Source organism: Melanostigma gelatinosum, assembly GCF_949748355.1.
Source record: "Melanostigma gelatinosum genome assembly, chromosome: 22".
In the NCBI taxonomy this organism is placed as follows: Eukaryota; Metazoa; Chordata; class Actinopteri; order Perciformes; family Zoarcidae; genus Melanostigma; species Melanostigma gelatinosum.
In genome coordinates, this window is record NC_136655.1 from 8,006,207 (window position 1) to 8,020,213 (window position 14,007).

Sequence of the window (14,007 nt, forward strand, 5' to 3'; positions counted from 1 at the left end):
GCTGTGCTGTCTGCAGGGCCAGAGGAAGCTGTGCCAGCTGTACCAGGACCACATGGTCTACATCGGAGACGGAGCCAAGACGGGCATCAAGGAGTGCCAGTACCAGTTCCAACAGAGGAGGTGGAACTGCAGCACTGTGGACAACACATCCGTGTTTGGACGGGTTATGCAGATTGGTGAGTTTATTGTTTGATGGAATCAGAAGCAGAGTTAGCAAAGGCTGCTGTTATTGTCTTTCTCCCCTCTTAAAAGAACTGGCAATCAATTTGAGAGTGATTGCAGGTTTTAATTCTGTTTATTTTTTTTTTATTGTCTGCCTCCAATGGTGATTTTGTCAAGCATGCAAAAGCCCAGACGTTACACACAGACATGTCAAAACAGCAAAACACATCAAAAGCTGTACTGTGTTGTTGGCTATTTTGACATATAAAATAAGCAATGACAAAAAAGTTATTTAACAGACTGGAATACTAATACACTGTTCACTGCATGTTATTGTTTCGATGGGAAATGAGTTGAACAGTATAGCCCCAAATTGAATCCAGCAGAGTAAGTAGGGTCGGTAGAGACACTACTCCAACAACTAGACCAGTCATACAGCCTAAGACTGAGGGACAATTGTCATAATATTCCTCTAATACTGATTTATGATGTCTTTGTTTGCAAACTTTGTCGTGTTTGTTTCTTTTTTTGATCTTAGTGGCCCATCATTACAATATTCAGGGCCCACATTAACGTTCACGTTGTAGTATAATCACTACAGAATTTAAAGTAAGCTATTCTTATGTCTTTTTTACTGTCGATTTGTTCCCAATTCCTGTGAGTATGTGGAGTTTTTCATAACATCCATTAGCCTGTATGATTACAGTTGATTCAGCTGTTTTGTTGAACTAAAATAGAGTGTTAAGGCCTGTTGATTGAAATACTAATAACATTTGAGGTATTGATTTTGTATTATGTGGAGATCCTGTGATTGTAAAAAAAAAAGCACAGGCATTTCTTTTGCGCGACAGTTTAAACCACTTGTCGTTCCTACTTTACGCATGCGCAATGAAACTGATAATCTCCTCAGTCGAGTAAAAGCGACGACTCGGAACTTTTGCGCAAGGCAGTTATCAAGACGCATGAAAACTAGAACAAACAAAAAAAAAAGATTTGCAATCGCCATGCAGCAGTTTCAGTAAATCTCCACGTGTCGCTCAGATCCTGGATCAGTTTCATGTGCGTGTAATTCCCAGCAGGCGATGTGGGAAACCTCTCATCAACAAGTAAGTGTCAAATCCGCTGCGGGCAGTCAGACGAGGTGTTTGCTGCTCTGCCTCTGTCTCCGTCCCTCTCTGCCCGTCTCTCTATTGACAGTCAGTGTATCTCCAGGTTTATATGGAGGTGTTAGTCGATCCATTGTCTCGCAGCTCCCCTTTTGAAATGCGCTGATGAGCTGACACCGAGCCGGCAGATCCGGACCTGCTATTTGAAGTCTGGGCTCCGCAGTCTCATAAACCTCTCGGCCTCCCTCTCTCTCTCTCTCTCTCGTCCCCTGTCTCATTATCCTGCTGCATAATATGTGCATCAGCAGCATCCTGACTGGGGAGAGAGCTCCTAAAACCTCGAATGAATAGCTCACGCGCCTCGGCTCCGCATGCATACCTGCCTGTCTGTCTGCCCGGTGTTGATTCCAGGCTGGGGGGGGGGGGGGCTGGGGGGGGCGTCCTGTAACGATACGATAGCCTGCAAAGTACCCAGTTCAAGTATTAACCCTAACCTAAGCATAATAATATGACAATAAAATCACAAACAATCATGTCTGTTTAATAGAAGCACCCCAAAAAATAGAAAATCAATAAAAAGCCGAATATATGAAAACAAAAAACAACCTTGAAGAATGATCAAAACCACCACACACTGGTAATAAAGTGCAATTACAGCAATGTTAAAGCATTAAAAATGCAATACAGGCCAAACATATGACACTGTATACAGTTGCCAGTGAAACCAGTAATCGTCGTAATAGTCACGGCGGAGGGCAATAAGGGCGTTTAGTTGTGACTTCTCTGTGGTATCATTTGAAGGGAGAGATGTCACCTTGTATTATACGACCTCACTGTGGTCTTTTGTGAATGCAGTCTCAACCAGAAATACCTCGAGGCTGTTCACATGTAAATGTTCCGTTTCAGAGCACTTCACCTGTCAGGCCATCGCCTTTGTCCCCGAGTCCTCCTCGGCGGTTTGTGTATCAATGCAGTGAATAGACATGCAGGGTGTGTATTCCTCAGTGTTCGACGCTGTTTGAGTGAACAGAAGAGTCCTTTTGATGGACTTGTGTGTGCATCAAGGCAACTACAAAGAGTAACAGCAGTCTGGTTGTTTATTCAGAATCCTCTGTGGTTCAACATTAACATCATAAGTGTGCGTGTAAGTACGGGAGATTGGCCATTTACCTGCACCGTAGGTCTTCGCAGTGCAGCGAATCTGAATTAGTTTCTGGCCTGGAGCTCCCCCCAGGGTAAGAATGTTCTGCCTTTACCCTGATACAGCCGAGATGTTTTTAATGGTGGCGCTCGCTGAAGTACAATTATCCGCAGCATGTCTTTACTGCAAATGTGCGCTATGAATAATCCAAAGAACAAACTGTCAACAGAGTAACAGGAACATTTGTTGCCGAAAAAGAGGTTTACCATTAGGGTTGACCAGCCCAGAACTAGCACAGGTAAACAAGGATTTACCTAATTAGCTGCTGCATATATTTCATGGATCTGGTGTTTGAAGTTTGACCAGGGTCAGAGTTAAAATCACATCTGTTGTCTGTTGTTGGGTGAAGTGGTGTGGGGCTGTTTGCTGTTTGTGTGTTGGGGGGTTAACCTGAACAGTTACCCATGTTTCCTGTCAGTGAACACACACATTCCCCTAAACCCTCGGGGGGGAAAAAAACCCCAGAACACAGTGTTCCTCTACCTACTAACTCAAGTTTACAAGTTATGAATATCTATAATTTGAATGTTTATTTTCCTCTCCTCTCAGGCTCCAGGGAAACAGCCTTCACTTACGCCATCAGCGCAGCTGGGGTGGTCAACGCCATCAGCCGGGCGTGCCGCGAGGGCGAGCTCTCCACCTGCGGCTGCAGCCGTGCCGCCCGACCCCGCGACCTGCCGCGCGATTGGCTGTGGGGTGGCTGCGGCGACAACGTGCATTACGGCTACCGCTTTGCCCGGGAGTTCGTGGACGCCAGGGAGAGAGAGAAGAACTACCCACGGGGTTCTACTGAGCACGCCCGGACACTGATGAACCTGCAGAACAATGAAGCAGGGAGACAGGTACGGAGGGACACGACACACCTGTGCAGTTTTTGTCTTAAAAAATAGAATTGATATGTTCTGGAGGTGAAACTTTAGCGAAGAAGTGTGCGTGTCCTCGCTTCTTAACCCCATCCTATATCTGAATGTATCCCAAGGAATGCGTGTGTGAGTCGAGGTGGCCTGACCTGGCAGTATTTCTGAGTGTTATTTATTGGGAGGGTCCAAATGGTATAACTGCTAACACCCCTGGAGTCTGGCTAGTTCGCCAGGTCAATGCACATTCCAGTGAAGTAACACACACACACACACACACACACACAAGGTCACAATACACACATATAAATGCAGCAACACAATGTACAACAACATGCTTGATTGTAGCTCAGAAGTGAAACAAAAACAAATGTGCAATAAAGCAAGAATGAAAGTACTGGATGGATAGATGGATGTGGTTTGTTTTGTCATACTAGCATGTTCTAGTTTCTGAGGTTTTTTGGCCCTCTCTAGTTGCCATACAGCAACTATTAGAAGCTCCACAGCTGATATCGGAGCTAAAGGTGTTTGGAACTTCTTTCAGGTGGGGAGAAATGCACTAAAAGAAACCTTTCACCTTAAAGTAGGCTACACGCACGCCGACACACACGTGCACACCTTCCTCGTAAAAGGTCCATTTGCCAGTTCTGGTACACGCTGGATCAGGAGAATGTCTTTATCTTCAGTTAGAGGAGCTTTGTTGAAGCTGTTTGCGAGACAAAGACGCTGTGTGTGTGTGTGTGTGTGTGTGTGTGTGTGTGTGTGTGTGTGTGTGTGTGTGTGTGTGCGTGTGTGTGTGTGTGTGTGTGTGTGTGTGTGCCCGTGCATGTCGTCTCAGCTCCATTTGATTTGTGTGAGAGACATTGAGCCTGGTTTTGTGAGAGTGTGTGTATCAGGGGTCAAAGGTCAGGGTCTGGAGAGGTTGTGTTTCTGCTGAGGGTCCCATTGGGGCTATAGTAGAGTGTATAAGAGAGAAAGATCTATTGCTACAGCCTTGTATTGACACACACGCACACACACACACACAGTCCCTCAGCCTTTCTGTAACACACACACTCACACACTCACTCTTTTGAGTGACTTTTCCTCGTCTCTCCTGTTTGATCCCTTGTTTTCATTGTCGTCTGTCCATCGAAACGGAAGAGAGGAGAAGAGAGAGATGAAAAGGAGGAGAGCGAGTGAGAGGAAGACCGTTTTTCTTCTCCTCTTCATCCCTTCTTCTCTCTTTCTTTCGTGGACACGCCGGTTTGTCCCAATGCGGGATTTGTCTTGCTTGGTTGAACAAGGCAAACCGCGGGGCTTTTGTGGAGGTGACAGGGGTGTGCCGCTGTGTGTGTGTAGTGTGTGTGTGTGTGTGTGTGTGTGTGTGCGCTCGGCTTCATTTGATTTGTGTGTAAGGCGGATAACGTGGTCGTCTGTGTGTACAAGCGTCTGGAGACAGAGACGCAGGGTGAAGGATGGACCTCTGTCACACTCCCTTGACTCTGAAAGACACACACACACACACACACACACACACACACACACACACACTGCCACCCAGGTCCACTGTCTCCGTTTCACACAAATCAAATGAGGCAGACTTGTCACAGATAGAGACCAAAACAACGAGATGTACATTCCCAGTCTGAAGACAATACCAGGCCACTTTCGTGCCGCCTGTGCTCTGAACACAGCAGCTAACTTTCAGATTCATCTCAGCCCGTACGTCACTTTGTTGCCTCTTTTAATGTCATTACGTGAACACAAATTTATAAAATAAGGCACAACAAATAGTTTTCTTTCTATTTGATGTAGTGGTGTAGCTATTTGAAATGCCATCTTAGGCTTGAATATTTAACTCATTAGGAATGTGATACAGCTTCAATTAATTGATAAAGCAGATACAGACTATTTATGAGTATTTGCTTTGTCTTTCAGGCTATTTAAAGAAACGTTTTAGAGAAACATCTGATCCTTAGTTTGTCTTGATGCTCTTATGTCATTTCCAAAAATGATCGTTGTTGGAACGGTCTTTGATCTACAGAAAGAAGAATGAGTTACGAGCAGCATTCCGCAACAAATGCTCTCGTCTCTATCTGCAATGCAGTCGGCTGACAAAGAGCCGTCATATCTCCTCATCACGCTCATCAGCCTCAAAGGGGCTTTACGATCTGTACAGCATGCGATCCAACAGTCCAGATAAGGAAAAACTCCCCAAAAAAGCAACAGAGACGGGACACGCATTAGATGTTCACACAGAACAGTAGCATGACACCATGGAGATACAATATGACAATATACCACAGCAACAATCTGCGTGTCAAGTCCGTTTCTTTACAGCTGCAAAATTCCTGTTGCTAAATTGAAGTTGCAGTTGAACAATAGTAGAGCACGAGCTGTGTAAAAAACAAAAAAAAGCAAAGCGCAAGTCACAAAATAACCTTAAAACAAAAGGTAGGATTGAAATTGATAACAGGATTCTGACAACAAGAAGATCCGACAGGAAAATGTGTCTCTTCTTGGCTGTCCTTACTCTTCATTTATTGCTTATTCTGCCACAAAGGATGAGCTATGTTCTCTATTTCTGCCCCCCACACACACACACGGCTCCTAACCCCTAACCCTGTCTGAGCAGAAACTATTGTGCCTGACACAGAGACCGTGTCACCACCACGGATGACTGACCTTGTGTGTGTGTGTGTGTGTGTGTGTGTGTGTGTTTTTACAGGTCCAGTGTCACTGTGCCCAGCAGGCACGACCCACCAAATTGCTCAGCTTGATGCAGGACACACACAGACACACACCGATTTTTGGGGTTATTGGCAGCTTGTAATATTGATAATAGGAATAATAATCAGCTGTTACTATAACCATGTTGCTCAATTCACAAAAACAACAGCAATGGCAGTAAAGTAAAAACAGAACAGTAAGTAATAAAAGAAAAGAATACTGTAGCTCAAAACCTCCCACTGATTCCTAATATCCTTGAAAATGTTATCCACAATTTTGGGTCATGGATAAAAAAAGAGTTGCTATCCTAATTGTCTTGTGGTTCTGAGCCTGTAATAAACCTCACAGTGGGGGATCTGAGGAAACACGAGGGCTCGTAAAACAACAAGGAGTCATAAAATATGAGGATTTTCTCCTGATGATGTTTAAAACTAATTCTAACTTTTAAAAAACCAAAACAATTTACTCCCCTTAACTCATCACACCGTGAGCAAAATAGAGGTAAAAAGAGAAATACTCAACACCTTCCGAAAGCAGAGGCAGCAATTAAGAAGATTGCAAGAACCTTAAATGCTCAACACAAGGCTTCTAGCTTCACAACATGTCATTGTCCCCTGCTCTCAGTGTCTCTCTGATGGGGGGGTCACGGGGGTCGAGTCACAGGATTGGAGGGTGCCGAGTGCTATGCCTGCTGGGTAGTAAAGTAGAGGAGAGGGGGAGCGGGGTCGGGGGTGTTTGGGACGCCGGGGTTAACAGAGGTGAGAAGGTAATCGAGATCAGGCAATGTGAGGAGTGATGGGTTTCATTTGTGTGAGGGGAAAGCTAGGAATCAGAAATAATTGATTCAGCAAGTATGGTGGGAACGGCATCGCTGCAAACACGAAACATAACACAGTACATGATTAGTGACATCGTACATGGGACGTGTGTGTGTGTGTGTGTGTGACTTGTTTATTGAATGCTGCTTATTAACTAGCCTGGTTTAGCTGCAGGGGTGTGAAGGGCTTCCCCTGAAGTCCACCGCTGCCACGGCCATAAATCTTGTATTTCCTGTTCTGTTTTCTTAGCATATACGCATGTGTGTAAAAAAGAAAAAAGAGAATCATTTATAATGTTCAGACCCAGCCAAAAAAAGTGCAAACTCATGTTGCAAACAAAGAGATGAAGATGAAGATAATGGAGCAATCTGGACATAACGGGTCGGGGTGTTTTTTGGTCAAAATAGGACGTTGAGTTTAAAAGTATGGCGGGATCTAGAACAGCAAATTATGCTTCATATTTATATTTCAGTGCTCTTGTCTAGAATGTCAGTCTCGTGAAAACAAAGTAATAAGTGGCAGATTTAGGGCGATTTCGCTGACTTTATAGCTAAACTAATTATATGTCATGTTCTACTTGTCCCTTTTTAAAATGACTGCTTCCTAGCGAGGAGCTGTGTGGGAAACTAGATTTACAATAGAGCCACATTTCCTCTGGTCAGCAGCAGCCCGTCTATTCTCAGTCAGCTGTTTGTTTTAGTTTGGTGGAGCAGTGACGACGGCCGTGTCAGAGGAACAGCGTGTATGTGTGGGGCGAACATCTTTTCTTTGTTTTGCTTTGCTTTGCATTCAACTCTTTTGGTCATCTATTTTTGCCGCACATTTTAACAGGAGGGCGTTTTGCATCAGCGCACAATGGTGACAGAAAGCCGGAGACGGGAACATTTCTAAATTTGTCGCTGTTCAAAGCTAATTTAGGAGAAAATACCCTCAGAAAGTGTAGCAATGCATGTGTACCTGCGCAGCTGGCGCCTATGGGGTCTTGCCTTTTAGCCATTATTCAATGTTTTTCCCTCATATTTAATTTGGCAAATTAAAATGACCCAAAGCTCCAGAGTTCATAAATGAAAACTATATAAACTTGAGCGTTTATATCCATCATCTTGATATCCTTTTTCTTTTTTTGCATGGACAGTGTTATTGGGCACATTTATTCTGTGTAAATCGAAGCAGTTAAACATGTCGACCACTAGATGGCAGCAGTGCTGCAGCATATATAGTAGATCCACAGCACAACATACAAGTTACAGAGTTTATAAGTCTTAAACTACCAGCTTAGATGCAGTCTATGAAGCAATTTCATAAGGCCTGAGGTTTATTTTTCAGAGTTTTACTTTCCTATACACCATTGAAAACAGGAGTTTCTGAAAGGAAGTGATGAAATCAGGTATGCGAAGCACAACCACATCTGTCTACCATGTTGTCTTGTTCTCTCACTCCACCAGGCGGCCTATAACCTCGCAAATGTAGCCTGTAAATGCCACGGCGTCTCGGGTTCCTGCAGTCTGAAGACCTGTTGGCTCCAGCTGGCCGACTTCAGACGCGTTGGCGAGTTCCTGAAGGAGAAGTACGACAGTGCGGCTGCCATGCGCATTGGACGCAAGGTAACGAGCTCATAGCAGAGGGCGTCTCTTTGATGTCATGAGCAAAACAATGAACAGAATTACACAAAAGAAATAATCCCAAATCCCATTCTTTCCACTTCTACCAGGGCAAGCTGGAGCTGGTCGACAAGCGCTTCAACACCCCGACCGCGGATGATCTGGTCTACATTGACACCAGCCCCGACTACTGCCTCCGCAACGAGACCACGGGCTCGCTGGGCACGCAGGGCCGCCTCTGCAACAAAACCTCGGAGGGCATGGACGGCTGCGAGCTCATGTGCTGCGGCAGAGGATACGACCAGTTCAAGACCTACAAGCACGAGCGCTGCCACTGCAAGTTCCACTGGTGCTGCTACGTCAAGTGCAAGCGCTGCACGACGCTCGTGGACCAGTTTGTGTGTAAATAGCACGCTGGCAGATGATGGAACGGATGGAAGGGGATGGGGGGGGGCGGAGGAGAGGGAGAGATGAAGAGGTGACGGGATGATGGAGGGTGAGGGGTAGATGAAATTTCAGGGGTTTGTTCAGGATAAGTTAAGACACACAAGGTCCGTTTTCTGACCAGTTTCCCTTCTCTCCTCCATTTATACATCGCTGCCTTTTGCACATGAAGAGCAAAAGCTGCTTTACACCCGTGTGGCCCTTTTTGTTTGTGTGTGTGTGTGTGTGTGAACAGCACAATGATGGTGATGAGAGATGGGAAAGAGGACCAGACGGATGTGAAGATAGACAAAAGTAGGGAGCAAAGGAGGCATGTGATTACTTCCATGTTTTTCGGACAACTCTGATATTTGTTCTTCAGCGGAGGCATTCCTGTTTCTCACCGCTCCACCGTTACATTCTGCTTTCCTGTATGATGTCCTGATCTCAACCCTGAAAGGAAGGAAGGACAAAACACAACGGATGCCCACAGAAGGACATCAAGGATCAATGGACCTAGCAAGTGGAATAACTGGATCCGAAAAAAAGGGGACACATATGACGAGTGCGACGACAGAAATATGAGAGATGAAATAAATATATGAATAAATAATAAATAAGCATACAACTCTGATTGTTATTTAAAGAGACTTAAACGAACCTCAGGCACACTTTGGACCCATACACCTCATGTGTTCAGGAATCCCACCGATCAATACAGACATGCGAGTGTCACCGTGTCTCTTTCAAAGAACTTCTGACCTTTAACCCTGCGAGACAAATCCTCGCACACGTGAGCTGTGCCGACACTCGCGATAAGACCCGAAATGCTTCAAAGTCCACACTAAAGCAGGCGAATGAGAGCGAGGACTCAAGATATAGAAAGGGAATCGCGAAAAAGGGGATTATCTTGCCACAAAGTTCAAGGGGACAGTTTCAGAAGCCACACCGATCAACTTCCAGCTACTGCTGTTCAATAACGTCAACAGTAAAAAAAAAAAAAAACACTTAATCTTCAAGTCCAGATGGACTAACGACTTACAGGACACACTGCAGTGTAACTACTGCTGTTGGAGCAGATTTCCAGCACCTGTGACCTGACAGGTGGGTCTGAGCAGGGTAATGAGTGGACCTCTTCATCTCATGTTATGCAACTTGTTCAGTCAACAACAAAAGCCCTGTGGTGTCGTTTATTTTTTTTGGCAGTTTGGCCACCAGGTTAACACGTTATCATGCTGGTATACCATGAATTTTGCAACTTGTATGGGATGGGTTGAGAGTACTTCAAGTGTATAATGTAATGCAATCAATAGAAGCAGTATGATAATAAACACGAGGACAAAGTGAACAGAAGAGGACCGAACATGCTGTGGAACAATGAATGTGTCGGCGTGGAAAAACAGAGAGGACTGCAATTTATTAAGTGCTACTGCGGGGAAAAAAAGTAGTCGATGAGAAAAGAAGGTATATTTTATTATTGTTTTTAATTTTCTGTTTTCTATGTTTTATACATGAGTATTATTGTGTATTCTTTTGATAAACTAGTCTTCGACAACGAGGCTGTGTTCTGTTCTTGAGTGTGCTGCGCTTTGGAAACGTCTGATCCCGGCCAACAGCTTGACGGCTACAGACAAGTCTTTGTCATTTCGAGGGTGTTGTGGAAAATGATGCCTGCAGTTGTAAAATGGGGAAGTGAGGCAGTACAGGGAACTGCATTACAGCGGTGCCATTCACAGCAATGCCAAACATTGAATAGCAAATCCACACTTAATAGAAAGTGACGCAGAATTGGCTTTCACAATCAACTGAGTTTAGTCAGTTTTTTGTAATTTCATCGTCACCTCAACACTGTGTATCCAACTATCCGCTGAAAACCACAAGAACGTCGAGGAACACGCGAATATATTTGATGTGGCTCAAATTCCTGTATGCTGGAGGAAAATAGATCATTTGTCCGATGATCTCAATATTTTCACATCAATAATGTTTCTGTAATGTATTAAATACAATCAAAAAATAGGAAATTGTTCAAACCGTTTCCATATTCCGAGTTCCAGATTCATTTCATGGAGTTTTTAGTTTCAGTTCCTGATACCTGCTCACAATTAGCATTTTTTCTTTGCATTTACAGTAAAAAAAAATCCCCTATGAATCCATCCTTATTGATCGTATCAGTATTACAGTCCGACTGTGTTTATCTTTAATACTACATCACATTGTGTTTATATGTATGTATTGTTTTCTCACATAAAAAAGTAAAATATGTACGTTCTTAAAGGTGTTCGCCGTCTTCTTGCACTAAAGGATGTGACTTATTATGGCGTTCCTGCTTATTCTTTATTTTCTCACGCCTCTTCGGGACCTTTGACCCCCATCAGATGGACAAACAGCTCGTCCACTCATTGAGTCCTAATCTGCTCCATGGATGCCAGGTTGCTTTTAATTCCCTGTGTACATTTTTTTGTCCATATTTTTTAGACTCTCTTGCGATTACTTCATGGCACAAGCCGTGTGACTTCAGCTGTGTGTGTGTGTGTGTGTGTGTGTGCTTGCTGAAGATCAGACAAGTGAAAGTGTAACCTGCTGGTGTCTCGAATCCTTTTCGCCTGACAGCCATCTGCTACTGTGACTCTGCTAATTTCATTGTGCTCGTCGTCTCTGAAACAAAGGAACAAAAAGTCAGGTTGTCTTTCTTTCATTGGGCCTTTTGTTGCTCTGAGGTTATACTTTAATATGCTCGTTGTTAAATCTCTTCTGGCTGCGGTAGCCGACTTCTGTTGTGCAGGAAAGTTGGCTCTAAAATCAGGGATTTTTTGCTGACTTCACCATCAGTCTGTCTGCAGCTTGTGTGCCTGAAGTCAATCGTGTATACAAGTTCCCTAAGGGGCCACTTATTAAAAAGAAAGTCACCGCTATACCTTGGAGTTTGACTTATGTCTCCTCAGGTGTTGAGTGATCTGGAGCTTGTCCTGCAGGTTAGACCTCTTTAAAAACATCCCCCTTATCTTTCTCTACGCAGCTTTGACTCTGCTCTCAGCTAAGCAGCAGAGTGGGATGAGACATGTCGCCGCGGGTCTCTTTAAAAGGCCAAAAAGCATGAATTGCTCTTTTTGCAGTTGAAAACTAACAGTGACACCAGAAGGTATGCAAAGACTCGCTCCAGGCTTCGTAAAAAGAATAGTTTCTGAACCATCACACTCAAATGTGATGGTTCACTAAAATAATACCATTCAATGGGTAGAATTTACATGTACTGCATTATTCATTTTAGCAACTAGATATCATGAACAACAAAATGTATCATGTGTTCATCTCGTTGTGACAACTCTGATAAAAACTTTCCATGGTCCTGTGAATGAGATAATGAGGTAGGTGTGGACCTGTTTCCATCTCTTCTCTTCTGTCACACCCTGTTTGTGTGAGTGTGTGTGTTCGTTTAGGGCGTTGATATGTGGGATGGTATGTGTTACAATCGGGCTTGTCTTGCCGCGGACGTCAGCACTGTAGCTCCTGAGCTTCCCCAGCGTTTACGGAAGATGCATGTGGAAATTTGTTGTGAAGACAAGACAGTTCCTCATTGTATTAAAATCTTCACAGCAATCATACATTTGTAATTTATCGAACATTTTAGACTGACAGTTTGTTTTGCAGTATTTCAAATGAAATACACGAAACACAGATGCACCTAATGTCAGGCGTGTCTGCCTGTTTTGACTGTTCCCAGCAACACACCAGCCTCTTTAACACACATCACTGCCATCAAATGGAAAGGGTAATCCGAAGGAAATTATTTATATTGACATTAGATATTGTGTCCACTGTACATGGGGGCAATAGAAGTAGATGAAAGCAACACACAAGGTTTACAGACACATTGAAAGGTGTTCATTTAATCTTTAACATTACTTTAACCAAACTCAACGATACGTTTTAAGTAATCCACAAAGCTGTAAATGGGATTTGTTGCTCAGGTTGGTACAGCAGCTGCTTATCTAAATGATCACATTACCTTTGGAAGGGTAGTATGCCCACATACACGCAGATAGAGCAACAAAGAAACATTTAAATTCTGGATTAGCAGTGAGAACATGGTGCAATCATAAATCAAGGTTATGCAAACACCCTGCCAATTGCAGTACGTGTCGTTCACCGCGGGGCTGTAGAGCTGAAGGTCTCCCTTTATAACCAGCAGTTCCATGTTTAGAGACATGTTTAGAGGAAAAAGGCTGATTTATGAATGAGAATTAGCGATCACCATAACACAGAAGTCTCAAATTCTACCCTTTCACATTAAAAGCACAGACAATACAGAAAATGTGTTTTATAAACAGATGATGCAGTTTGATTACATTTTTTAATTCTGAGAAAATCACAATGATGCTGAGATTTCTTTTCCTTCTCTGATATCTGGTCATTCCGCTGTTATATTATCTATTGTTCCCAGAAGAAAGAAGGATAACTGAGACAAATTCCTAGAACAGACAGTATGAAAGGCCCCATCCATTATTCACAAGCGTTTTATCCTGTGACTTCAGAGAAACAACTGTTGAACAACACCATCAGGACTAGGCCATGTGCAATCACATCAGAGTATACGCTTTAGCACATTACTCTAAAAGCACATCAGACATATTGTAGAAAAAAAAATCAATGATTTGAATCTTGAGGGTTAACAAACTCCACGCCATTAACTTATTAGTTCAAAGGAAAGAAAACTTTACTCTCATCATAAATGATTCTTATCAATCAGATATGCTGATAAATAAACTTCATGCCCCAGCAGAACTCAACAATGATCCGATCAAAGTACGAACATAACGTCACGCACTATCTTACCAGAGATATACATACCTGCATTGGCGCAGCAAGATTTTCAGTCACCTCTTCCTAATGATATTTCTGAGGCCTCTCCTCCCCTGAAAAACGTGTTGAACTTGTTTAGTGGTGATGAACCAGACCGATGATACTGTCCTGAACTGAAATGAGGCAGGGAGTGTAGCAACACACCCTGCCAGAGCTTTGCATCACAATAAACTCATTTGCACAATCATGCCATCAGAGTTAACCATAATAGCAACGCAGCGGGGTGTTGGTATGTGTGTGTGTGTGTGTGTGTGTGTGTGTGTG

The 14,007-nt window shown here is 43.6% G+C and overlaps 1 protein-coding gene across 5 annotated transcripts in view; it reads left to right on the forward strand.

The window, feature by feature from the left end:
- wnt5b (wingless-type MMTV integration site family, member 5b) overlaps window positions 1-8,886 on the forward strand; it is a gene marked incomplete at its 5' end in the record, with an annotated part of 62,707 nt that extends 53,821 nt beyond the window's left edge. For all 5 annotated transcript variants that reach the window (XM_079294675.1, XM_079294674.1, XM_079294676.1 and 2 more), the window contains 4 exons: window positions 17-176; window positions 3,019-3,311; window positions 8,302-8,460; window positions 8,568-8,886. In XM_079294675.1, coding sequence (XP_079150801.1) covers window positions 17-176; window positions 3,019-3,311; window positions 8,302-8,460; window positions 8,568-8,867 — 912 coding nt within the window. In that variant the 3' untranslated portion in view covers window positions 8,868-8,886. The remainder of the gene's footprint in view (window positions 1-16; window positions 177-3,018; window positions 3,312-8,301; window positions 8,461-8,567) is intronic.
- Window positions 8,887-14,007: the final 5,121 nt, after the last annotated feature.